The sequence below is a fragment of the Dromiciops gliroides genome, chromosome 6 (genome assembly GCF_019393635.1).
Source record: "Dromiciops gliroides isolate mDroGli1 chromosome 6, mDroGli1.pri, whole genome shotgun sequence".
Lineage (NCBI taxonomy): Eukaryota > Metazoa > Chordata > Mammalia > Microbiotheria > Microbiotheriidae > Dromiciops > Dromiciops gliroides.
The window spans coordinates 210,019,850-210,043,913 of record NC_057866.1 but is presented as its reverse complement, the minus strand read 5'-3'; the positions used below and the strand labels follow the sequence as shown (position 1 = coordinate 210,043,913).

At 39.8% G+C, this 24,064-nt stretch overlaps 2 protein-coding genes across 9 annotated transcripts in view; one reads left to right on the top strand and one right to left on the bottom strand.

Annotated features, from left to right (window-relative positions):
- ANKRD37 (ankyrin repeat domain 37) overlaps positions 1–15,126 on the bottom strand; it is a 46,455-nt gene extending 31,329 nt beyond the window's left edge. The window contains exons 1-4 of one of the 3 annotated variants that reach the window (XM_043973031.1): positions 15,043–15,124; positions 13,511–13,575; positions 10,434–10,840; positions 2,251–2,294 (exon numbers count right to left, since the gene is read on the bottom strand). In XM_043973031.1, the coding sequence (XP_043828966.1) occupies positions 2,251–2,277 (27 nt within the window). In that variant the 5' untranslated portion in view covers positions 2,278–2,294; positions 10,434–10,840; positions 13,511–13,575; positions 15,043–15,124. Of the gene's footprint in view, positions 1–2,250; positions 2,295–10,433; positions 10,841–13,510; positions 13,645–15,042 lie in introns of those variants that run through there. The other 2 variants (XM_043973033.1, XM_043973032.1) reach the window with 2 other exon arrangements.
- Positions 1–23,943, top strand: part of LOC122732696 (LRP2 binding protein) — a 51,379-nt gene extending 27,436 nt beyond the window's left edge. For 4 of the 6 annotated variants that reach the window (XM_043973014.1, XM_043973016.1, XM_043973015.1 and 1 more), the window contains 5 exons: positions 16,414–16,556; positions 16,636–16,741; positions 19,141–19,364; positions 22,044–22,218; positions 23,544–23,943. In XM_043973014.1, the coding sequence (XP_043828949.1) occupies positions 16,414–16,556; positions 16,636–16,741; positions 19,141–19,364; positions 22,044–22,218; positions 23,544–23,609 (714 nt within the window). In that variant the 3' untranslated portion in view covers positions 23,610–23,943. Of the gene's footprint in view, positions 1–13,831; positions 14,002–16,413; positions 16,557–16,635; positions 16,742–19,140; positions 19,365–22,043; positions 22,219–23,543 lie in introns of those variants that run through there. The other 2 variants (XM_043973017.1, XM_043973019.1) reach the window with 2 other exon arrangements.
- The last annotated feature ends 121 nt before the right edge of the window (positions 23,944–24,064 follow it).

Sequence of the window (24,064 nt, the reverse complement as noted above, 5' to 3'; positions counted from 1 at the left end):
GGAATAGTATACCTATCAGATCTTTGGAAAGGAAAACAGTTTATGACCAAACAAGAGATAGAGTATATTATAAAATGCAAAATGGATGATTTTGATTACATTAAATTAAAAAATTTTTGTACAAACAGAAGCAATGCATCCAAAATTAGAAGGAAGGCAGAAAGCTGGGAAACAATTTTTATTGCCAGTACTTCTGATAAAGGCCTCATCTCTAAAATATATAGGGAACTAATCAAATTTATAAGAATCCAAGTCATTCCCCATTTGAGAAATGGTCAAAAGATATGAACAGGCAGTTTCTGATGAAGAAACCAAAGCTACCTATTCCCATATGAAAAAATGCTCTAAATCTCTAATGATTAGAGAGATGCAAATTAAACAACTCTGAGCTACCACCTGACACCTATCAGATTGGCTAAAATTACAAAAAAGGAAATAATAAATGTTGGAGAAGCTGTGGAAAAATTGGAACACTAATGCATTGTTGGTGGAGCTGTGAACTGATCCAACCATTCTGGAGAGAAATTTGGAATTATGCCCAAAGGGCGATAAAGCTGTGCATACCCTTCGACCCAGCAATACCACTATTGGGTCTTTTTCCCAGAGAGATCATAAAAAAGGGTAAAGGACCCACATGTACAAAAATATTTAGAGCTGCTCTTTTTGTGGTGGCAAGGAATTGGAAGATGAGGGGATGCCCATCAATTGGGGAATGGCTGGACAAGTTGTGGTATAGGAATACAATGAATACTCTTGTGCTATAAAGAAATGATGAGCAGGAGGAGTTCAGAGAAACCTGGAGGGACTTGCGTGGGCTGATGATGAGTGAGATGAGCAGAACCAGAAGAACATTGTACACAGTATCATCAACATTGAGTGTTGACCTACTGTGATGGACTATATTCTTCTCACCAATGCAATGGTTACAGAAGAGTTCCAGGGAACTCATGATAGAAGAGGATCTCCAAATCCAGGGGAAAAAAAAGAACTGTGGAGTATAGATGCTGAATGAACCATACTATTTTCTTTTGTTTTTGGTGCTGATGTTTTTTCTATTTTGAGGTTTTTCGTCATTTGCTCTGATTTTTCTCTTATAACATGACTAATGCAGAAATATGTTTAATGTTATTATATGTGTGTGTGTGTGTGTGTGTGTGTGTGTGTATATATATATATATATATATATATATATATATATATATATATAATAAAACCTATGACAGATTACCTGCTGTCTAGGGAGGGAGAGGGAGGGGAGGGAAGGAGAAAATCTGAAATTGGAAAGCTTGTATAAACAAAAGTTGAGAACTGTCTTTACATGTAACGGGAAAAAAATAAAATACTTTATTAATTTTAAAAAAAAAGCACTTATGGGGCAGCTTGGTGGTGCAGTGGATAAAGCACCGGCCCTGGATTCAGGAGGACCTGAGTTCAAATCGGGCCTCAGACACTTGACACTTACTAACTGTGTGACCCTGGGCAAGTCACTTAACCCTCTTTGTCCTAAAAGCAAAAAAACACACTTTCTAAAAACTAAGTTTTATTGGCTGATAATCAGCAGGATCATGCTAGATGTCATCTGTTACCCTACAATGTTAGAAATCAACCCCAGCCCTTCAGGATACCCCTAGAATCCTACAGGAAGAAGTAGCCACCCTCTGGGGACCTGTCTTTCCACTGTGAGTGTAAGTTGGAAAGTCGTCCCAGAGGGGCTTTACACATGGTGCTGTTGTGTTTTCCTGATTTTAGAAAGCATTTGATTCAGATAGCACAGTATAGTGGCCAGAAGCTTATCTTGTAGTCAAGGTGGCCTGTACTGTGTCTGACCCACCCTGTTTCTGGCTCCCAGCAAGTCACTTAACCTCTCAGGGCCCAGGCAACTCTGAGATTATAAATTACAGAACAGCTGATTATTCTGCTTTTTTTTTGGGGGGGGGGGGCGATCCTCACCAAAAACTCTCTATATGAAGGAAATGTAAGTTCTAGACTAAATAAAAATAGACCAAAATATTGCCTTGAAAGCTGTCTTCAAACAAGGTGACTCCGATATATAAAATAAGATCACACAAATCTTTGTAGCAGTTATCTATAGAGATAACTTTTCTTTAAACAACCCACTGTATATTAACATTGAGAGATGTTAAACAAGGACATATGAAGATATCCTATCTAAATTTCAAAAAAAATATTGTGCTGAAACCAATATATCTCTAAATGATATAGTTACAAAAATATCGTATTGATACTGACCCTTTTCCAAATTCTTCTTTCAGCCATGGCCTCTTTAATGAAATCTACAGCAAAAGAAAGAATGGTATAACTATCCACACTAGAAAAACAAAATAAATAGAAGATCCATTTTTGCCAACCTGGATTCTGATAATATGGCTAGATAGCAACCCAGGGAATTAATCCATCAATATGTATATCTTGGTTAGGGGCTCTAAGTGGGCAATAAACTGGGTTCAAAATTGAGTAGTAGGAGGTTGGACGAGGTCACCTTTGGCTAATTGTGTTGTTCTTTAAGTAATACCCACCTCTAACACCACTGCCCTGCTCCTTTTGCCATATGGAGTCAAGTAATAGAACGCCAATTTCCAGAGTTAAAATTGCAAGTGGTGATGGAAAGAGTTATTAGAGGCATGTGAAGTATTACATGCTAACTTTGTCATCAGACCACATTTGGAGTTCTGTGGTGAGTTCTGGTCACCACCACATTTTAGAAAAGATCCATTGACAATTGGAACACATAAAGAGGAAGTGACTAGAATGTTAAGAGGGCTGAAGACCGGCCTTGTTAGTATCAATCGAAGGAAACTAGGGCGTGTAGGCTAGAAAAGGAAAGGCTTCAGACCCAGTAGATAGGTAGGGACATTTGAATACTTAAAGTGTCACAAGGAAGGATTAGCTGGATCATAACTGTGATGGGGGGGGCAGGGTTTTGCTTAGTGGCACTGACATCCTTGGGGCTGTACTTTCCCCCTGGTTGCTGCACAGTAGCACAGAAACTGCCATCCTCATGGCTAAGGCTCGGTACTCGCCCGAGCTACTCATCTGCTACCACTGTGGTCCCTGTTCCCATGGCACCACCTGCCCAATTGCTGATGGCCTTTTCTCTTGCCTCCCAGCTTCAGAGCTTCACAGTCATCCTCAGTCTCTTACTCTCACGAATCCCACCGAGCCCAAGCATATGCTACGTTTTTTGTTTCTGCCTCCACAAGATCCCTTACATCTGTCACCTCTCTGTTCACCAAAGCCCCACTCTAGTTCAGGCCCTCATCACCTCTCACCTAGATTATTCTCCCTGCCCTACGTTTGTCCCACTCCAACCCATCCTTCACAGAGTTGCCAAAATTATATTCCTAAAGTACAGGTGTGACTGTCACCCCCAACCAACAGAATGAATTCTCCTGGCTTTCTCTTACACCTCTAGGATCCAAACTCTCCTATTTGGTATATAACATTAGAGCCTCCTGGCGTGTCCTGCGTTTCCACCCTTATTACACATTCCAAGCCTTCACATAAGCTATGGCAGAGCCACACTTCTCATCTTATTGTCTCTCACACATAACACTCTTCATCCCTAAGCTTTGGCACTAGCTGTCCCCTGTGCCTGAAATGTGATCTCTTCTCAGCACCACCACTGAAACTCGTAATGCCTGCCCGGGAAGATTAGCTTGTACCTCTTTTCTCTATAGCCATATATGAGCAATCACAGGGCTATATAATCTCCATGAGGACAGAGCCTGCTTCACTTTGCCGTTGTAGTCCCAGCCCTTAGCACAGTATCTCGTGGATGGCAATGAATCAATGCCTTTTGACTGATCAATCAGAACTCTGTGGTGGCATAGGTCACACTCTGAGCTACTGCCCATGAGATCAGTGCCCTCTATTTCGCTACCTCAGCTTCCAACCCACTCTCAACCAATTTGTCTTTTAGAGATGACTGTAGGGATTAGACTTTGTTCTTGTCCCTAGCAGGTAGAAGTACAGAGTTACAGAGAAGCAGATTTCTGTAAGGCATAGGGGGAAATGTCTTAATGAAGCAAACAAAGCACAGAGTTTGAGATGCCAAGTTTCTTATGTGTAAAGATGTCTTTCCATTTGTTCTTATCTGGGATAGCAGTCTAATACATATCCTAGACATGAGTACTTGCTATTTTCTTAGGTGCTTTGGGCTTTGTAGAGTTTAACTAGATACAGTCTAAGTCTTCCTCCCAGGAACATATAATCCAGGTGGTTGAACCTAATGGATACATTTTCTAATGTATGTTTGAGGCTATTAACTAGGTAACTTTATTCCATCATTAAGCAGGTCCCATACGATCATAATTGACACTTAATATGCTTTAAACCTATTGGAATAGATGAACCCTAAGTAACTTCTGGGTAGGTGTCTGTCCTTTTTTCTTCCCTAAAGTTGACTACTCTTTGTGCCCTGAATACACACACATATGCTTCTCTTTGATATTTAACCACAGTCTAACCTGAAAAGGGGACTGCTAAGAAAGGAATGTAGCTACAACTATAAAGAAATCAGCTCTCTGCCCCTCAAAAGTAGCTGACTGGCTTTATGGCCGAATTATCTTAAGAGCCAGCTCTCTCCATCCACCCTGTCTCCTTCCCTTTTCTCCTATCCCAGCCACTTCCATTGTTGCACTCTTGCTTAGAACAAATCATGGACCTGATCCATGGGCTCACTACCCATGTACAAAGATAAGAAGCATTTCCTCCACCTCCTATATCAGTGTGAGCACATTAGAAAAGGATGTCAGGAAGAAGCAGCTCTTACTTGAGCAACACAATATTCTTCTCGTGCCCCTCTGCCATCTCCAGACCATTGCTACCACTAGCCTGACATAACCTTTCTTTGTTTGAAGCCCATGTGTGCATTTCCATTTGTGCCAGCTTCTTTCTATCCTCTTGTCCCACTGCTCCTGTCTGGCAAATCCTTCTTCATCTTTGGCCTCAACCATTACATTAGCCAACCTTGTGTTTCTTTCCTTCCATCGTTCTCTCCCACTGTCCAGCTGACCCTTCATGCCACTGCTGAATTATCTCAGTAAGGAATACACAGAAGGCAGAGGTCTGAATATGAAGGGATGATATCTGTAAAGCATTTATGTTTTGTTCTTTGTGGGGCAGACAGGGTAGGGTGTCATGTCTGGGGCTGGATTTGGGCTTGGGGCCTCCTGGGTCTAGAGCTGGTGCTTTGTCCACTGTGCTACCTAACTAATCCATGATGACATCATTAAAATAGGGTTGAGGTGTAGGAGGAATAAACTGGGGAGGGAGAAGGGGAGAGATGGTCTGGGGAGAGGTAGTTCACATGAAGGAAATAAGAAAAAAGCTTATGGATAGGAGGAGAAGAGGGGGAAGGAGTTGGGGAGTGAAGTGAACCTTAATATCATCAGAATTGGCCCAAAGAAGGACTAACATACATACTCAAATAGGTATAGTAATATACTTTTGCCCTGGAGGGAGGGAGAAAAAGGTTGGGGGGGGGAGAAGGGAAGGAGGAAAGGGCAGATTGGGGAAAGAGCAGTAAAAAGCAAAACACTTTCAAGGAAGATGAAGATGTTCTGCATTACTGCACCAGTATGACATATTGAATTGCTTGATCTCATAGGGAGGATTGAGGAGGGAGGAAGAAAAATTTAGAACACAGAATTAGCTCAGGGACCTTGATCTCATTTGAGTGGGCTCATGGAGGGAATAGCTTTCATACCCAATTGGAGGAGCAATCTATTTAATCCTGAAGGAAAATAGGAGAGAAGAGGACAAGGAAGGAAAGGTGAAAAAAAGGGAGTGCAGAGCGAGGAGAGGATAGTCAGAAGTAAGGCACCTCTGAGGAGGAATAGGTAAAAAGAAGATAGAGTAAATGTCATGGGAAGGGAATGGGATGGAGGGAAATAGTTATGATGATTGACTATAATGGCAAAATGTATGGTACCTACTTTACTGGGCTTTTGTGAAGAAGATTCTCTGTCAAGCTTAAGGTTGATATAGAGGTTGTGATGAACAGGATGCTATGGGGAAAACCTGGAGAGACCTACATGAGCTAAAGCAGACTGAAATGTACTGTATACAAAATAACAGCAATAGTGGGGGATGATCTGCTGGGAAGTATGTGGTTATTTTCAGCAAGGCAATGATCCAATGTAACCCTGAGGGACTTATGAAGATTGCAGCCCATCTGCAGAGAAAGAACTGATAGTATCTGAAAACAGATGGAAACACATGTTAATTTTTTTTTTCATTCCTCTTTGACAATTCCTTAATCTGAAGTTCTGGTTTTTTGACTGTTTTCTCTCACAACTAGATAATATGGAATGTTTCCATGACTACTCATATTGTAACTTATTTTGAATTGAGTTTTTGTGGGTAGGGGATGGAAATGGAGGGGGAAGAGAAGTTGGAACACAAAGTTTTTTAAAAATTGATGTTAAAATTTTGTTTTTATGTGTATTTGGAAAATAAAATTCTATTCAGATTCAAAAAAAAAAAAAAGAAAATTTCAATAGGGGGCAGCTAGGGCCCAGGATTCAGGAGGACCTGAGTACAAATGTGACCTCTGACACTTGACACTTACTAGCTGTGTGACCCTGGCAAGTCACTTAAACCCTCATTGTCCCACAAGAAAGAAATGAAAAGAAAATTTCACTGAGGCTAACCTGCCATATTAATTTTCTCACACTTTATCTAATGGGACTAAAGTTTGACATTGAGACAAATGACCCTGATGACAAAACATCTAAAAATCCAGAGCAACCTCCCTTCCACAGATGGAATAGGACTGTATTAGAAGAATATGTCCATGACAGTTAAATGCCCCTTCGGAGCAAACTGAAACAACCATCTAGCAGGTAAAACTTCTCACTCCACTTTAGCTATCAAGCACTGCTTAATCTTTGCTGTGCTTTTAAAGAGAAGCATTTAACTTTTCCTTTCATTTTTAGAGATGCAGGTGTTGAAACTCAACCAAGTTGTACTCAGCTCTCCTTACCCCTTGTAGGGACTAAAAAACAGCTTTTTTCAGTTTTTCTTCTGTTATGTGGCTTAAAATGCCCCAGGGGAAGGGGGAAAACCCTTCCCTGTGACAATTTTCTGCTAATTCTGGAAACCTTTAAAAGGTCACCCCTCTTTTCTATTCTGTATTAGAAAAGCAGGGGAAAGACATTATGGTTTTGTAAAGGATTTTTGAGTCATCTAGTCTAACACCGTTTACCGATGAGCAAACTAAAGTGTAGGGAGGGTCACATGCCTTTCCTGATGTCACACACCTTATAAAAGGGTGGAGCTGGGATGTGAGCCCAGGTGTCCCAGAACTTACTCAGTGCCCCTTCGACCTCATGCCTGATAGATTAGAATCTGCCCCTTGGAGGGAGTAACCACATCAGTCTTCTTACAAATAGCTATTTTCTGGTTTCTTTTTTCTTTTGGTATTCCTGAGGCCCAGCACAACACTTGATAGAGGCTGTGCATAATAAGTTCTCCCTTCCTTCCTTTTCCCCTCCCCTCTGATCTCTTGTTGAATTGAATTGATTGTCTGCCTCATATTTGTTCCATATTTCTTAAGGCTTTAAAGCTCAGCCTGGTATAAAATAATAATTAGCTTTAAGTAGTTCATTAACCACTACTTTAGGGTCCTGGATCCTCTCAAACCAGCTTCTAACTTTTTAAAAGGGGGTTGATTCCCTTTTTTGCATATTAAAAAACCCACTTACAAGAAAAATGACAGTTTTCCAATAATGTCTTCAAAGAAACCACCGTTGCTTTCAAGTAGCGTTATCCCAATTCTTAGACCTAATGTCGTAGCCATGAATTGCTTGCTATGTAAAATACAGACTAACTCTTTAAGTTAATGAAGATCCTGATTGGCCTCTAGGGGGCAAACAAGTCACATAATAACCAGAAGACAAAGTAAATGCCGTATAATCCTTCTGAAATACGGGGCCCTGAACTCAAGTTCAATCCATTTTTCACAGAGCGATAGAATGATAGAATTGGAAGGAATCTCAGAGGGCACCTGAAACAAAACATGAATCCTGTCTGCAGCATCACCCCAAATAGGGCAGCGGTTCCAGTCTCTGTTGGGTAACTTAGTGCTAGAATGTTCATCATGTCCCTGAGGTTGCTATAACAGCAACCATTTGGGGACATCTTTAATTATTGGAACACATTTTCCTTATTTGTGACCAAGCAGAATAGACTTAATTCCTCTTTCGTTTGTTTGGTGGTTTTTTTGTTGTTTGTTTTTGTTTGTTTGGGGTTTTTTTGGTTTTTTTTGCGGGGCAATGAGGGTTAAGTGACTTGCCCAGGATCACACAGCTAGTATATGTCAAGTGTCTGAAGCTGGATTTGAATTCAACTACTCCTGAATCCAGAGCTGGTGCTTTATCCACTGTGCCACCTAGCTGCCCCTAAATTCCTCTTTCAATCAGCCTAATCAAGCATTTATTAAGCTCCTGTGTTCCTGAAAATGCTAGACGCTAAAAGGCTTTCCACATGAAAGCCTTTAAATTATTTGAAGACAGTTATGTCTTAAAAAGTTCTCTCTCTACTAAGATAAACATCTCTCATTCCTTTAACCATAACATCGTTTTGAGTTCCTTCATCATCCTGGTCCCAGAACCTCAGAGCTGAAAGTAACCTCAGAGGAGCAGTGGGTTCTCTACTAAGAATTCTTTGTAACATCCTCAAACCAGTGGCCATCCAGTGATCACTAGCAGATCCCTCGTGAGGGGATTGTAAAAAATAATAGCTTAAGTGAATCAAAGAAAGGAAAGCCATCTCTATATGTATATTTACTATAAAGTCTATGAAGGTGTAACGTGTATCTTTAGGTCCTTTCCATCCATGAGATTTTATTGTGTTGGCTTTATTTTTTTTTTAATTTTATCTTTTTATTCATCTGATGCTGGCCCAGAATTGACTTTACCTGGAAACTATTGCTTTTCAATATTTTGACATTTTCCTATAGGATAAAAGTAACCAGTGAAGTAAATGGAAGTAACTGGTGAAGTAAATGTTTAGAAATGGGTGCTGATTGATAGATATACTTTCCTTAGGAAATTAAGTGGGAAAACACTGTCCCAGGTATCTAATATCTCTTGGATAATATTCTGGGTTGTTATTTGCTGCCTTTGTCCATTTTTCCCCTAGGATTCGAGGACAAACTGTAGCAAATAATTAAATCAGGAATCTATAGGAATGTGACATTTTATGCCCATTTGTTATCTACTCCAATTTTAATAATATCATGACTATTGGGTTGCTTAGGGACATACAACTTGACATCTGCAAATAAAGGCTAAGAATTTAGTGAGAAGTTGGAGCATTATTAAATATAGAATTGTTTATAGATTCATTTATTACTCATTATAATTTTTTATTGAGAATGAGTCTTTGTGAATAATGCAGACTTCTCAAGGTTCATGTTGATATTTAAAAGAAATACTGCCCCTAAGGCACAAATCTTCCAATTGATTTTCTTGACCTCTGTTGATATACTTGTGAAGATTTGAAAATGCAGATTTGCCGTTAGATTACTCTTGAATCTAAAAACTTTGCAAAGCTTAGGGTACTTTTCCCTTTTAATAAAACTTGTGCAATCTGTTCAAAATGTTTTTTAGAAATTTGCTTGAATCATCATATCACTTATATCTCAGGCACTCAACTAACTTCACTAGAGATAGTGGGTTTAGAAGGACAGACAAAATGTAGGATTGTCAGGCAGCCAAGAAAACAAATAGAAGGGCATGTGAAAGCAGTGGGGTCATTTATCTCCATAAAATTGTCCATAAGAGCAACTCAGTCAGCAAGTACTTATCAATGTGCCAGGCATTGTGCTAGACACTGGGGATACAACTACAAAGAATGAGACTTAATTAGTACAGGCATCCTATTTTCATGGAATTTACATGAAATATCCATTTGTTTTTCAGTTGTTTCTGACTCTTCGTGACCTTATTTAGGGTTTTCTTGGCAAAGATACAGGAGTGGTTTGCTTTTTCCTTGTCTAGCTCATTTTACAGATGAAGCAACTGGGGGCAGCTAGGTAGCACAGTGGATAAAGCCTTGGCCCTGGATTCAGGAGGACCTGAGTTCAAATCTGACTTCAGACACTTGACACTTACTAGCTGTGTGACCCTGGACAAATCACTTAACCCTCATTGCCCCACAAAAACAACAACAACAAAATGAGGAAACTGAGGCAAACAGGGTTAAGTGACTTGCCCAGGGTCACACAGCTAGTGTCTGAGACCAGATTTTAACTCAGGAAGTCGTCTTCCTGATTCCAGGCCTGACACTCTATCCACTTTCCCACATGGCTGCCTAAAGTGTCCCCATGCAGATGTCTGAATAACTCCAAAAAGACTTGATTAAAAATATTCATCTTCTTACTTACAGATTTACTCAGTTCTTCTCACCTCTAGATTAGATGATTATCCGGCTGCTGCATGATCAGATTCAGAATTTAAAACCAGAAGAGGTTACTGAAGGAAAATGTAGGGTCTCCCGTTCTAGAAATATTTCAAATTAGATTGGTGTAAATGCAATTCTGTTTGGAGGTAGAGATATCGTAGACTCCCTGAGGCCAGAGGTCTTCTCTTATTCCGCTGGGGGAGGTGATTTCCACTTAGAATTTGCAGTTGAAGGTGCCTTCCAGCCTAGCATCCAAGTATTCTGTATTTGCCAGAGCTGAAGCCAGAGATTTCTGAACTTACTGTCAGAAGCCACGAGTGTGAATCAACGCTCACACTGTGAGTGTTGCTCCTGGCAGCCTGTGTGAATGCAGGCCGAGTCATTTCCTCTCCCTCGGTCTCGGTTTCCTCTTCTGTAAAATAGGAGAATTAGATCAGAGGTGTAACACCTGAGACAGCAAGTAGCCCCTAAAATTCCTAACCACGACCTGAACCAGACTAAACTGTAACTGGAAAATGTTTCACAAAATAAATAAAAATACAGCGTAACAAAGATAGTGGCCATTTGTAGTTTCTAATTCAGTGTGTATGAGTTGTCACCACTGGATTAGATGCATGATATTTAAGATCCTTTCCATATCTTAAAGCTGATTGATGCTCCTTGTTTTTTTCAGGTTAAACATTTTATTTATATTTTTCTGTTCCAATCTCTATCCCTCCTTCCCTCTTTGCCCCCTTTCAAGGTGGCAAACAGTCCGATATGGGTTATACATATATGATCATGTAAAACATCATCATATTTGTCACTTAATGAAAGTATGTGAAAAATAGCCTGCTTCAGTCTGTTCCATCAATAACAGTTCTTTTTTTGAGGGTGGATAATATGTTTCATCAGTATTTGGGGATTGTCTTGGATTATCGTATTGTTAGAATAGTCCAGTCATTCACAGTTCTTCATAGAACAATATTGCTGTGTCTGTGTACAGTGTTCTCTTGGATATATCATTCATACATGTGTTTCCAGCTTTTTTGAAGTCATCCTGTTTGTCATTTCTTTACTGCCACATTTCTTATTCCATTACCATCATATACCATGATTTGTTTAGCCATTCCCCAATTAATGGGCATACCCTTGATTTCCAATTTTTAGCCACCACAAAAAGAACTGCTATAAATATTTTTGTACAAATAGGTCTTTTTCCTCTTTGGGGGATGTCTTTGGGATATAAAACAAGTATGTGACATTGCTAGATCAAAGGGTATGCACAATTCTATAGCCCTTTGGGCATAGTTCCAAAATTTCTCTCCAGAATGGTTGAATCTTTTCACAACTCCACCAACTGTGGATTAGTGTCCCAGTTTTCCAAACAATCCCTCCAACAACCAATATTTTCCGTTCTTGTTATATTTGCCATTCTAATAGGTGATGATGCTTTAAAACAAAGTTCAAGTGTGTGCCATTCTTACTATTTCCTGCCCTAGAATACTAGTTTACTAAGTTTTTATAACTATTGTAGCCTCAGTGTTTGGAGTTTGTTGTAGTTATTTTTGTTTTTGACTTGTTTTGTGGCTAGTTATTAACTAGGGGGGGGGGAGTTCTCTGAATTAAAAGTGCACTTTATGATGTTAAAAAAATCCCAAGCCAAGTAATGGCAGAATTCTAGGCTTTAGAGGAAGTTTTTTGAATAGGTGGCATACTCATTTCCTCTATACAATTAGAGGAAGACTTTATAATTATTTTTTTCTTGACTTACTAGGGTGGAGGGAGGGAAATGAGCCCCAGATAAAAGGAAGTCCACCTCCCACAAATCCTTTTCCTATTTTACTTTGTAATGATTGAGATTGTGAAAATGAGTGGCTCTGCCAATGTAGGGAAGAGGTTGGATGAAAAAGTAGAAACTTGGTGGCTTGGCTACAGTTTTGAGGTACCTCTAATTTTCTGATTTCTCCAAATTCTTCTTAATCGTTTCTGTACCTGAATCTGTGGGAAATTCCCCCCTAATTTCTCCCATTTAATGGGCTAAATTTAAAAAGTAACATCCGAAGGCACAAAGAACCCTCCTTTGTGATCTTGGGCAAGTCTCAGGGGCTCAGTTTTCTTCATCTATAAAGTCATGGCTAAGTGAGATTGTCACTAAGATTCTATCTAGCCCTAAGCTTGTACGGTTCTGTATTACAAAAGCTTTCTGATCCTAGAGCTGGAAATGTTGGTATGACATAGCATCTGTCTAAACTATTGTAATGAGAAGAAGACCAGACTTATAGTCACAGCCTTGAAAGAACAGTCTGGGGTCCCTTTAGTGATACTGATGTAGACACTATCTAGCAAGGAGCTGTCATAATTTGCCCTAACATGGTTAAAATCCTCCCATCACTGTTGAAAATGGGAGACCTGGGTCTGAATCCTCATTCTTCCTTCATGCATAAGTCAAGTCATGTCAACAAAATGTATTAATTGCTTATTAATATATTATCAATTGCCAGGCACTCTTAAAACCTAAAGATTCAGGGGCAGCTAGATGGCGCAGTGCATAGAGTGCTCTGGAGTCAGGAGGACTGAGTTCAAATCCACCTCAGACACTAGCTGTGTGACCCTGGGCAAGTCACTTAACCCCAGTTGCCTCGCTAAAAAAAACCAAACAAACAAACAAACAAAAACCTAAAAACCTAAAGATTCAAAGAAAGGAAAAAGCAGACCCCTAGTCTCCAGGAGCTCAAAGTCTAATGGGGGAGGCAACATGCAAACAACTGTGTACATATAAGATATATGCAGGGTAATTTAGAATTAATCTCAGAGGAAAGGAAAGTACAAGCTAACTGTAGTACATGGAATTTTAAAACTGACCCTTTTGAAGAAGCCAGGGGAACCTTTAGTTAGGTGGGTCATTTAACTTGTCATTTATAAATGGGAATAACAAGGATGAAATTATAGATCCATATTCATCAATAAACATTTATTTAGCATCTATGCTAGGCACTATGATAAGTTCTGAGGATACAAAAAGAAGCAAAAGAGAGGCTGACCTCCAGGAGATATATACATGCAGATAATACATACATCAGGATAAATAGGAAATATTTACATTTTGTGTCCCGTGGGCAGAGAGAAGTGTCGGAAGATTCTTGAGCAAAGGAGTTACACTCGAAACTATTTGACAGGAAAATGATGTTAACCATACTGTTGGTTGAATTAACTTCTTTGAGGTTTCCTCATCTGTCAAACAGGGGTAACAGCTCTGCCTATGATCTGCTGAACTATCACCAGATTTAGCCAGATTAGATCGCACTAGTAAATTATTGACAGCTGGGTGGTATGGTTGATACAGCCTAGAATGAGGAAGATGAGTTCAAATCTAGCCTCAGACGTTTCCTAGGTCTGGGATCCTGGGCAAATCACTTCAAGGGGAGTTAGGAAAGGCTTCATGTAAAAGATGAGATTTTAGTTGGGACTTAAGGAAGCCAGGGAAGTCCATGGACTTTAAAAGGAGAGCATGGAGGACAGCCAGAGAAGATTCCCAGAGCCTGGACATGGAAATAACCAGGAGGCCAGTGTCACTGGATCAAAGCGTACATGGTAAGAAGTAAGGTCCAGAAAAGTGCAAAGGTAGGAGGGGCTGGGTGTTTGGTGCTGAAGGAAATAGAAGTTATGGAGTAGGGGAAGTGATGTGGTTGGACCCCCACTTTAGGAAAATCACTTTGATGGTGGAATGGAGGGTGGATTGGAGTGGGGAGAGGCATGAGGCAGGCAGACTGACCAAAAGGCAAAGGTGATGAGGGCCTGCATTACAATGATGGGAGTATCGGAGGAGAGAGGGGCGTAGAGGAGATGTTACAGAGGTGAAATCAACAGGCCTTGCCAACAGCCTGGATATGAGGGAGTGGTGAGAGATAGCAAGGAATCAGGGAAAGGTCCTACTGTTGTGAGCCTGAGAGACTGAGAGGACGGCTTCTTTGAACCCAGTGTAAGACTTATATTTATGCCTATCTCATTTCATCCTGTTCCATTTGGCCCATCTTTCTGGGCTGTTTTGAATCTTGACTATAAAACTACGTTGGTAGCTGTCCTTACTAGGTTCCTATCATCTATACATTTGATGAGCATGTCATCTATGCTTATCCAAGACATTTGTAAAAATGTCAGACATGATACAACGACAGATCCCTTCTCTACAATCCATCAGGTCAGTCATAGATCATAGATCTAGAGCTGGGAGGAACCTCCAGGCTGTCTGATCCAACCCCTGCTCTCCCCCACCCACAGGAGGTTCATTATCGTGAATTACTAACTGGGAGTGGGCCCAAGCCATTAATGGCCACCTTTTGGATCTGCAGAGTTGGCCGATTCTCAGTCTGCCCGTTGTGATATTAAAATTGTATATATGAGCATTAAACTCCCCCTTTTAACTTTTCCCTTTTATATATATATATATAAAAATATCTCCCAGACCACTAAGAAAAAGAAGCCTCTGAGCTTTAATCAGTGAGGGAGTAGTTTTTATTGTTTGGGGATTAATTAGATAACAAACAGTGATACCAATTAGGGAAATAGGAAAGTAGAAATACAAATGAATAACCTTAGATCTAAGCTTAGTCTATATTCCTTTATAAAACTCACTGAATCCCAAACTGCCTGCCAGGCCGAGAACCAGAGCCGGAACACCAAAGACGTGCGCCACCACAGCTAAGCTGAAAAAGCCAGAGAGAGAGAGAGAGAACTTCCGTTCCTCCCTCAGTTTTAAGCTGGCATGCTGGAAGTTCATCACGGACTCCTCCCCAAAAGGGAGGGTCCTTCAAAAGCCACTTCATTAGCATGCGCTCAACTCTCAAATGATTCAGCTAAAACTTCCGTTTTTTACCACACCGTGGTTGTCATATGTAGTCTGCATCTCTCCATCTTGTCTATACAAGTAAGGTGGAATGCTCTGTCAAATGCGTTGGTTGAAAATCCAGATGTCTTGTGTCTGTGGCATTATCCTGCCTACCAGTCAAGTGATTCTGGGATGCCTCTTTAAAATAAAATCTTACTTTGCAAATCTTAAAATATTATTAAGAAGCTAGCTATTGTTGTTAATAATGAAAAAAGCCTCTCTTTCACAATACATTTAGGAGTGTTGGTGGGAGAATTTTGGTAAGAGGAAAAAAATTGGTCTAGAATATTAAGACTTTATGTTTGTTTTTTGGAAGTGTGATTATATTTTCATTTCAAGTCTTATGGCACCTCTCCTGTTTTCTCTGATCTTCTACTGATTATTGATAGCTGATCAGTTTATGTGAAAGGAAGCATAATGCAATGAGTAGAGAACTGACCTCAAAACCAGAAAGACCTGGGTTCAAGTTATACCCTGGACACTGGACAGTGCTCCAGGTGTTTCTCTAAGACTCTATTGTGAAGAAAGTGCTAGCCTCCATTGTTGGTTAGAATTCTTTTTCTGGTGGTTCTCTTTGGTAATGAAATCACACATCCAGCCCCTATCAGTTCAGATTTTCCTTAACCCTCAAATTTAGTTTATCTAGACATATAGGTGCTATCTCCTCACTTAGTCACTTATTCTCTCCAAAATGATGTCTCATCATGAAATGAGGAAGTAAGAACCTTGACAGCTACACTTTAATCCATCACCTAGTAATAACTTTTAAAACTGACTCTGAAGTTCATTCTCTTTTCTATCTTAAAGCAGAGTTTATTTTTAGTATGGTTTTCATCCTAGCCAACAGTTTGTCTATGCTGATGGAAGTGTTTGGAGATAAAAATGTCCCCCAAGGACTGTTCAAATCATCCCTTCTCGACCTTTGATTTGTGAGCTCTGGGTCAGGACTTACATTTTCTCCTCTAGTATCCTCCATTCCCACTAGGACTGGGAATGCCTCATCACTCTGTGCTTTTGTTCAGATAAAGATAGACTACAATCTATAGGAAAGCAAATTTATTTGGGCTAAAACTAAGAATACATTTGGGGGGGGTATGCTTTTTTTTTCTTTGTGGAAGGAAAAAGGTGTGGAATATATGAAGAAAATTCTCGAATCTCCATGTCCCAAAGCAAGACATTTAAAATATGCGGCTGCATACAACCTGGGAAGAGCTTTTCACGAAGGACAAGGTGTTCCACATGATGATGAGGAAGCTGAAAGGTAATGAGAATGAAGCTTTGTTTTTATCAGCTGTTGACCTTTCATATAACATGATCCTGGTATCACTGTCTCTCTTTAGACTATGGATTTTTGCTGCAGACAATGGGAATCCAAAAGCTAGCGTCAAAGCTCAGAGTATCTTGGGATTGTACTATTCTACAAAAGAGCCCAAAGAGTTGGAGAAGGTGAGTGATCTACCTTTTTAAAAGACGTGATGTTACCTTGAGATTAATGAATGAGTCATTCTTCCCCCTCCGGTGGGGGAGGCCCTTTGTGGATAGCCAACCCTAGAACCATGAGGTTCGGAACCCTTAACAAAATGACACATTTCTTTAGGGGTGATTTGCCTTTTAAGAACTTCAAGCTGATATACAGGTGTTTTTTTTTTTTAGCAGAAACATTGACAAGATCATTAATTATAGGATATTTTGAAACCTAAGAGAAGATGCGGGAAGAATCCTGAAATTAAAATGTTCTTTCAAAATAGGAAAAGGTTGATTACACAGCATTTGATGGATTCTCTGTATTTATGTGCTTTTGAATCCAGTGTCCTCAGCTGTGAAATAAGGGGGGGTGGACATTAGATGATCTCTAAGGTGCCTAATAACTCTAATGGCCTACGAGTCCAGGGGTAGAGTGGCTTAAGTGAATCAAGTCACCCCACTTCCACCTTAAAGTAAGTGATTATGCTCTGATACCTTAAAGAGGCAATAACAAGTCTCAGACATTTTAGATTAAGTGCAAGATGTCCTTGGGGGAACTAGCCTGATATTGTTAGGGGAAGTGTGCTTAGTAATGCTCTGCAGTATTTCTATATTATTAAGAAAGAAGAAAACATTTTAAAACTGCAGCAGACACATGGTCTCTCCCATTTATGGCTGGCAGTAGAAACATCAACTGGAAAATACTGGAAGGGAGGAAAACATTATTGTCTCTGATCCTATTAGTGAGAAGTCATAGAAAACCTTTTTTATTCTCTCTCTCTCTCTCTCTCTTTTTTTTTTTTTTGCCAAAATTAAACTCTTTCAGGGTACCTAGTACTAAAAGCAAGGCATCAGGAGGAATCACACTTTAGAAATATCTAAATATAAACTACAATTCAAAATTATTTACTATGATGTTCAAGCATTTTTTACACTTACTAATTAATCTCTGTCCCTACTTTATCTGCATGAAGGAACCAAAATTAAAGGAATAAAACTGATATTGTTGGGCAGCTAGGTGGCACAGTGGATAGAGCACCGGCCCTGGATTCAGGAGGACCTGAGTTCAAATCCGGCCTCAGACACTTAACACTTACTAGCTGTGTGACCCTGGGCAAGTCACTCACCCCAATTGCCTCACTAAAAAAACAAAAACAAAAAAAAGCAAAAAAACCCTGATATTGTCCACCGCCCTTTCATCTTCAACTTTCTCTGACTTTAAATTTTTCATCTCTCCTTTCTCTTTTTAGTTTTTTAAACATTCCTCTGAAATCTCTTGAGAAACTGACAAATTCTTCTCTCTGGTATTCACTGTCTCTTTATTAGTATCTCTAGGGCTTGCTCCTTTTGGAAAGAGTACAGGAAAACTGAGGAGTGATACAAATCTGGAAAAGATAATCCTCTCTTTATCATTACTTAATCTGTTTTAAGTAAAAGAGGTAAGGACACCTCTGCAATTTATCATAGGGATGCAATCTATCAACAGTACATTGCTAGGCAAAAACCTCCACTGAAGGTACTAAGCTGCTCCTAAATGAATCACAGTGATTGTTGTCCTTCAGTTGTATCTGACTCTTGTTGACCCCATCTGTAGTTTTCTTGGCAAAGATACTGGAGTAGTTTGCCATTGCCTTCACAGATAAGGAGACTGAGGCAAACAGGTTAAGTGACATGCCCAGGGCCACACAGCCAGTAAGCCAAATCTGAGGTCAGATTTGAACTCAGGAAGATGCGACTTCCTGATTCCAGCCCCAGTGTTGTATCCGCTGTACCACGTAGCTGCCCTCCACGACGGTGATACTTAATAGTTTAGTACTTCAGTACTTCAGCCACCTGAGATTGCCTTGGCATGGATACTCCTTTCCCCCAAGGCAGAAAATGTACTTCTGTGTCACTTAGTGGGTTTTCTGGAGTTGATAAATTCCCAAAGCCTGATAGTCTGACAATTTACCCTGTACTTTACATAAATGACCCCACTGGATCCTCACCAGATTCTTGTGTTGCTAACATTTTACACATGCGAGATCTGAGGGACAGAAAGGGTGAGAGATTATTTTGCTCAAGGTCACAAAGCTACTAAGTGATAAAGCTGACGTCAAACCGATGTCATCTGATTGCAGATCTGGGGCTCTTTCCCTGTGCCAGTCAGTGCCCAGCACATGCTAATCCCTGGGGCCAAAGACAAAGATTCCTTCGCTCCTGTCTAGAGAGAGCTGCTTTTCTAATGGGGGAGATGTGTCTATCCAGGTGTCTGGGAGTCACATAACCAGCTGATCTGGGGCAGGGCCCAACAAAAGGCCTCTTTGCCCCGTGTTCTTCACTTAAAGCGTGGGCTCCAGAGGTGGTTTTTAATGGCGAGTTGGTCTTGTACTTTTCCTTAGGCATTTTTTTGGCATTCAGAAGCTTGTGGCAATGGCAACTTGGAGTCCCAGGGTGCACTTGGGCTCATGTACTTGTACGGACAAGGTATTCGTCAAGATACGGATGCCGCCCTTCAGTGCTTGAGACAAGCAGCTGACCGTGGAAATGTCTACGCTCAAGGCAGTCTTGTTGAATATTACTATAAAAGGAAGTTTTTCACAAAATGTGTTGCATTTTCAAAAAGGTAAATCATTTGGATGAAAACATTTAAGAGAATGTTTGCTAATGATCCGTCACATCAGTGTTACTGTCACTTTTGTTCTGTCTCACTTGACGGTCCACACAGTACTTTCTTGGCAAGGGCCAATGGAGAGAGGTAGTACAATTATTATCATTCCTATTTTACAGAACAAGCCAACAAATCATCTGAGGTCACACACCAAATGAGTGGCCGAGCCAAGAGTGGACCTCAGGTCTTCTGACCCCAGAATTCATTTATTTCCATTATGGCACCCTGGTAGATGCTTTGTTGTGACTGTGATATCCAAAGGCACTTTAGTGAGTTCTTCAACAGGCCAGCATCCATTTCTGAATCATGAATAATGGCTGGCCTCTGAGAACAAATCATTTATGAAAGCTTTGCCCCTACAATTTTCAACACCAAATCTCAGGAATCCACTTCTTTATAAGACCACAAAATTCCATATTTTTTTCTACAGAATTTGGCTCCAAATGCTGTGTGTTCTCTAAGTGGTTCTTGGGCTTGGGAGGTCTGGAGAGGAGGGGTGCGATGATATAACCTCTGTTCAACAAAGGATACATTGCTCTACATGCTCATATACAGAACATCAAGATCTAATTTTCCCTTCCTCCATATGCAAGAGCTATAGGTAATTAAAGGTTTGCAGACAGATCCACAAGATGTAAAGCACCCTTTAGAGAGATGCCTGTACCCCAAAATGCTGTGTTCACCACTGTCAGCTTGAGTAGCAAAAAGAGGTCAAACAGCAATCTATCCATTTGGGGTGTGTTATTTTCTGTGGTGAAGACAATTAAAACCGATGGTAGTCCTCATGGTTTTTAAGGGGTGTGGACTGCCACCAGCTCATGGGTCAAAAGGGAAAGAAGTGAAGCTATTTGTTGCAACTTTAGCTGAACCACCACTTAGTCTTAATTCGGGGTCCAAGGACTTGGTTTTTTTAAAATATAGATGTGTGTGTATGTGTGTACGTGTATATATGGATGTATGTATATATACATTTATAACTTTTAATATGATGTTTTCCTTTATAATCCTATGTATTTTATATATTTAAAAACATTATTCAGAGAAGGGGACCATAGGCTTCACTAAGCCATCAAAGGAATAGTCCATAACACACAAAAAAGTTAAGAACCCCTCTTCTAAGGTAAAGGCTGTCACTGGTTTAAAATTGTAGTTAAGGGGTGTTGTTGTTGAGTTGTTTCACTCGTGTCTGACTCTTCTTGACTCCATTTGGGGTTTCCTTGGCAAAGATACTGGAGTGGTTTGTCATTTCCTTCTCCAGCTCACTCGACAGATAAGAAAACTGAGGCAAACAGGGTTAAGTGACTTGCCCAGAGTCTTACAGCTAGTGCCTAAGGCAGATTGAAGATGAGTCTTTCTCATGGTAGGCCCTATGCTCTATGCACTATGGCGCCATCTAGCTGCCCCCATTAAGGGGGTTTAGGGGACCAAATTCACATTATCCATCCTAACGTTGATCCTAGCTCAACAACCTCTAATGTAGCAGGTCTGCATTCTAAAGGAAAACTATCAAGCTTTTTGTGGTCCTCTATGTCATAAACCTGACTTAAATACTCTAAAGATAAAATTACAAGAAAGAGATGACAAGGTGTTTTTTAATTTATTAAAATATTTATCAGGAGACTTTAGACCTTTGGGACTAAAATTGTTAATAGCACTATTATGAGAGAAAAGGAAAATGTAGTTTTCCCTTTTAAAGTATTTCTTGAATAACTCATTATTGAATAATAGAGAAGAGCTGATTTAATAAGAATTTGAGCAGAACATCTTAAGTCTTCTGTAGATGAAAGGGAAGTTTGAATAGTTGTGTTCAGGTAATGATTCAGAGGACACCCTTGGTCAAATTTTGGAATCACTTTCACTTCATTGGCCCCAGGGTCGCAAAGACACAGAGTTATTTAGTATCAATATTTTCCTGTGAGCAAACACAGTATCAGACAAAAGTCAGTTTCGAACCTTTCAAATACAAAATCATTTATGTTTAAAAGGCATGGGGACTTCTAACCCTCTTAGTTTTCTAGTGCATAAGGACTAGACTTGTGACAACTCCCAAATGAGGAAGCCCTTTTTCCCCTGACTCCACTACCCTTCCAAGTTGGAGTTTGCGACTTGTAATCTTATGTTTTGCCTAGAACCAAGTGCCCAAGTTTCCACAATCAGTATCAAAGTCAGGAGTGGAAGATCTGTTCCTGGCTTTGAGGCCAGTTTTCTATCCATTATGCCACTCTGCTGCTAATTTTCTTTTCTAGTATTCATACTTTATAGAGCTTAGTCTGGTAATACCAAGGTGAGGGACAGAAGAACAATAGTGGATCAGATGTGTGTTTACTGTTCTCTCATAACAACCATGTGAGTTGCCTAGCACAAATGAGGGAACTAATGCTTAAGGAGGTTAGGTGACCTGCCCATGGTTGTTACCCAGTTAATAAACACACCAGAGCTGTAATGCAAACTCTCTCAATTCAAAGCCTGGTGCTTGATCAACCATTTGTTATCTTCCCCGGTACATAAAATCAATCCGAAGTTTCACGTGTAACTTGATTTGTGCAAAAGAACTTGATCCACAGCGTGTGTCTCGTGTTTAAATGGGAAGTGAACACTTTAGACTTCATTCTAATCTTGCCATTTCTGTAACAGGATATCTGAATACGATATCTGCCATGATGTTCCCACAATAGCCCAAATGACTGACTGTCTTCCTGAATATATAACCAAAGGCTTAGCAATGGCTTCCTTCTACTATGCAAGGTGTCTTCAGCTTGGCTTGGGTATCACAAAGGATGAAGCAGAAGCCAGAAAGTATTATTCCAAGGCATGTATCAGAACACATTGGAAACTCCTCCAAATAGTTTTCTTTTTTCAGTTGAAACTTTAAAACCTGGGATTTGGGTGTGGGTGGTATTTTTAAAAATTCAATTTATAGTACTGACAACTTCCAGCCATCTTGAGCTGCACAGTAATTAAAAATCAGTCATCATTAAAATAATTGAAACAGAATAGATGAATTCCTGTAAGTGATGATTTTCTCGCGTTCTCCATTTTCTATCCAATCTGAAGCCCCCGGAGTGACTTTATAAAATAAAGCCTTTATTTCTACCTTTCAAAATAGGGTTTGAGGGGGCGGCTAGGTGGCGCAGTGGATAAAGCACCGGCCCTGGATTCAGGAGTACCTGAGTTCAAATCTGGCCTCAGACACTTGACACTTACTAGCTGTGTGACCCTGGGCAAGTCACTTAACCTCCATTGCCCCGCAAAAAAAAAAAAAAAAAAAAAAAAAAAAAAAGGTTTGAGCTACACAGCTCTGCTTAAACAGACCCACAATATCTTTCTGAAGGTGATATTATGTACACAAGAATGAAGGAGAGGGCTTAGCTTCCTTCTTGGATTTTGTCTCATGTGCATTGTAACTGCCTGCTCTATTGTAACTAAAATGGGGGATATACGCAGACAATTTTCTTCCTTTTCGGTTTAAAATCCAACTGCCTCCTCATTTACAAGTGAGGAAACCAAGGTCCAGAGATGTCCAAAGACTTGCCTGAGGTCACAAAGAAAGTTACTAGGGGAAACTAGATTCAAACTCAGGTCCTCTGACTCTGAATCCATTGCTCTTTTCACTGTTATCTGTTTCAGGCCAAAAAGCCCAGTGTTTCCAATTTGATTTTATGCTATAATTTTAAAATCATGACCCTAAGCTTAACAGTTACCTTTGCCTTGGCCCTGGTTTATTTAACACTTACTCTTTTGAAGCTGAAATATTCCTGGTCAGTCAGGCTTAGATTTTGAGTTTGCCTTGTTCCTTTGGGGAAATCAGTATAGAAAAATATCTATTTAATTAATTTATCATGTATAATAATCTAATTAATTTAGTTAAGAAATTACTTTGAATTTTTTGTGGGGCAGTAAGGGTTAAGTGACTTGCCCAGAGTCACACAGCTAGTAAGTGTCAAGAGTCTGAGGCTGGATTTGAACTCAGGTGCTCCTGAATCCAGGGCTGGGGCTTTATCCACTGCACCACCTAGCTGCCCCCTTGAAATTTGTTTTTTTTACCATGATAATAATATAAAATTTAAATGTAAAATGCTAGTCTAAGAATTTTCATCCAAATAATATAGTATTCTCTTTTCTGTTTTATTTCAGGCATGTCGTCTGTGTCCTGCAATAGCTGACGAACTTTACTCTTTGGTTATTTCTCAAAAAATTTAAGCCACAATACATAGTAGCAAAGATGAGCAACTTCTAATTATGTGTGTATTTTTATAGTAGTCTGTATTTCATTTTTCTGTATATCTAATTATAGGGATTTTACTCAGCCAGGTATGTTACTTATGACATTTGTGTTCTTCACTTCAAGCACTACCATGATAGAAAACAAAAGTTAATCGCATGAAGTACCATGTGGGACTAGATAGAAACCATTCCATATGGAAAAACACATTCTAGATAGAGAAGTAATCTCCTGTGCTCTTTGAAATCACTAATAACTTTTGGGGTTTTTAAAATATTATTGCTTACAACCTTCTTCTGTATATTTTTATTCTAAGATCTTAATTAAAATGAATAAAAAATGAAATTCTGTTTTCTGGTGTTTTCTACTACAGACAGCCATTACTTTCATGCAGAGTTGAAGGTAACCAAGTGAAGCAGGATTTTTTTTCTTT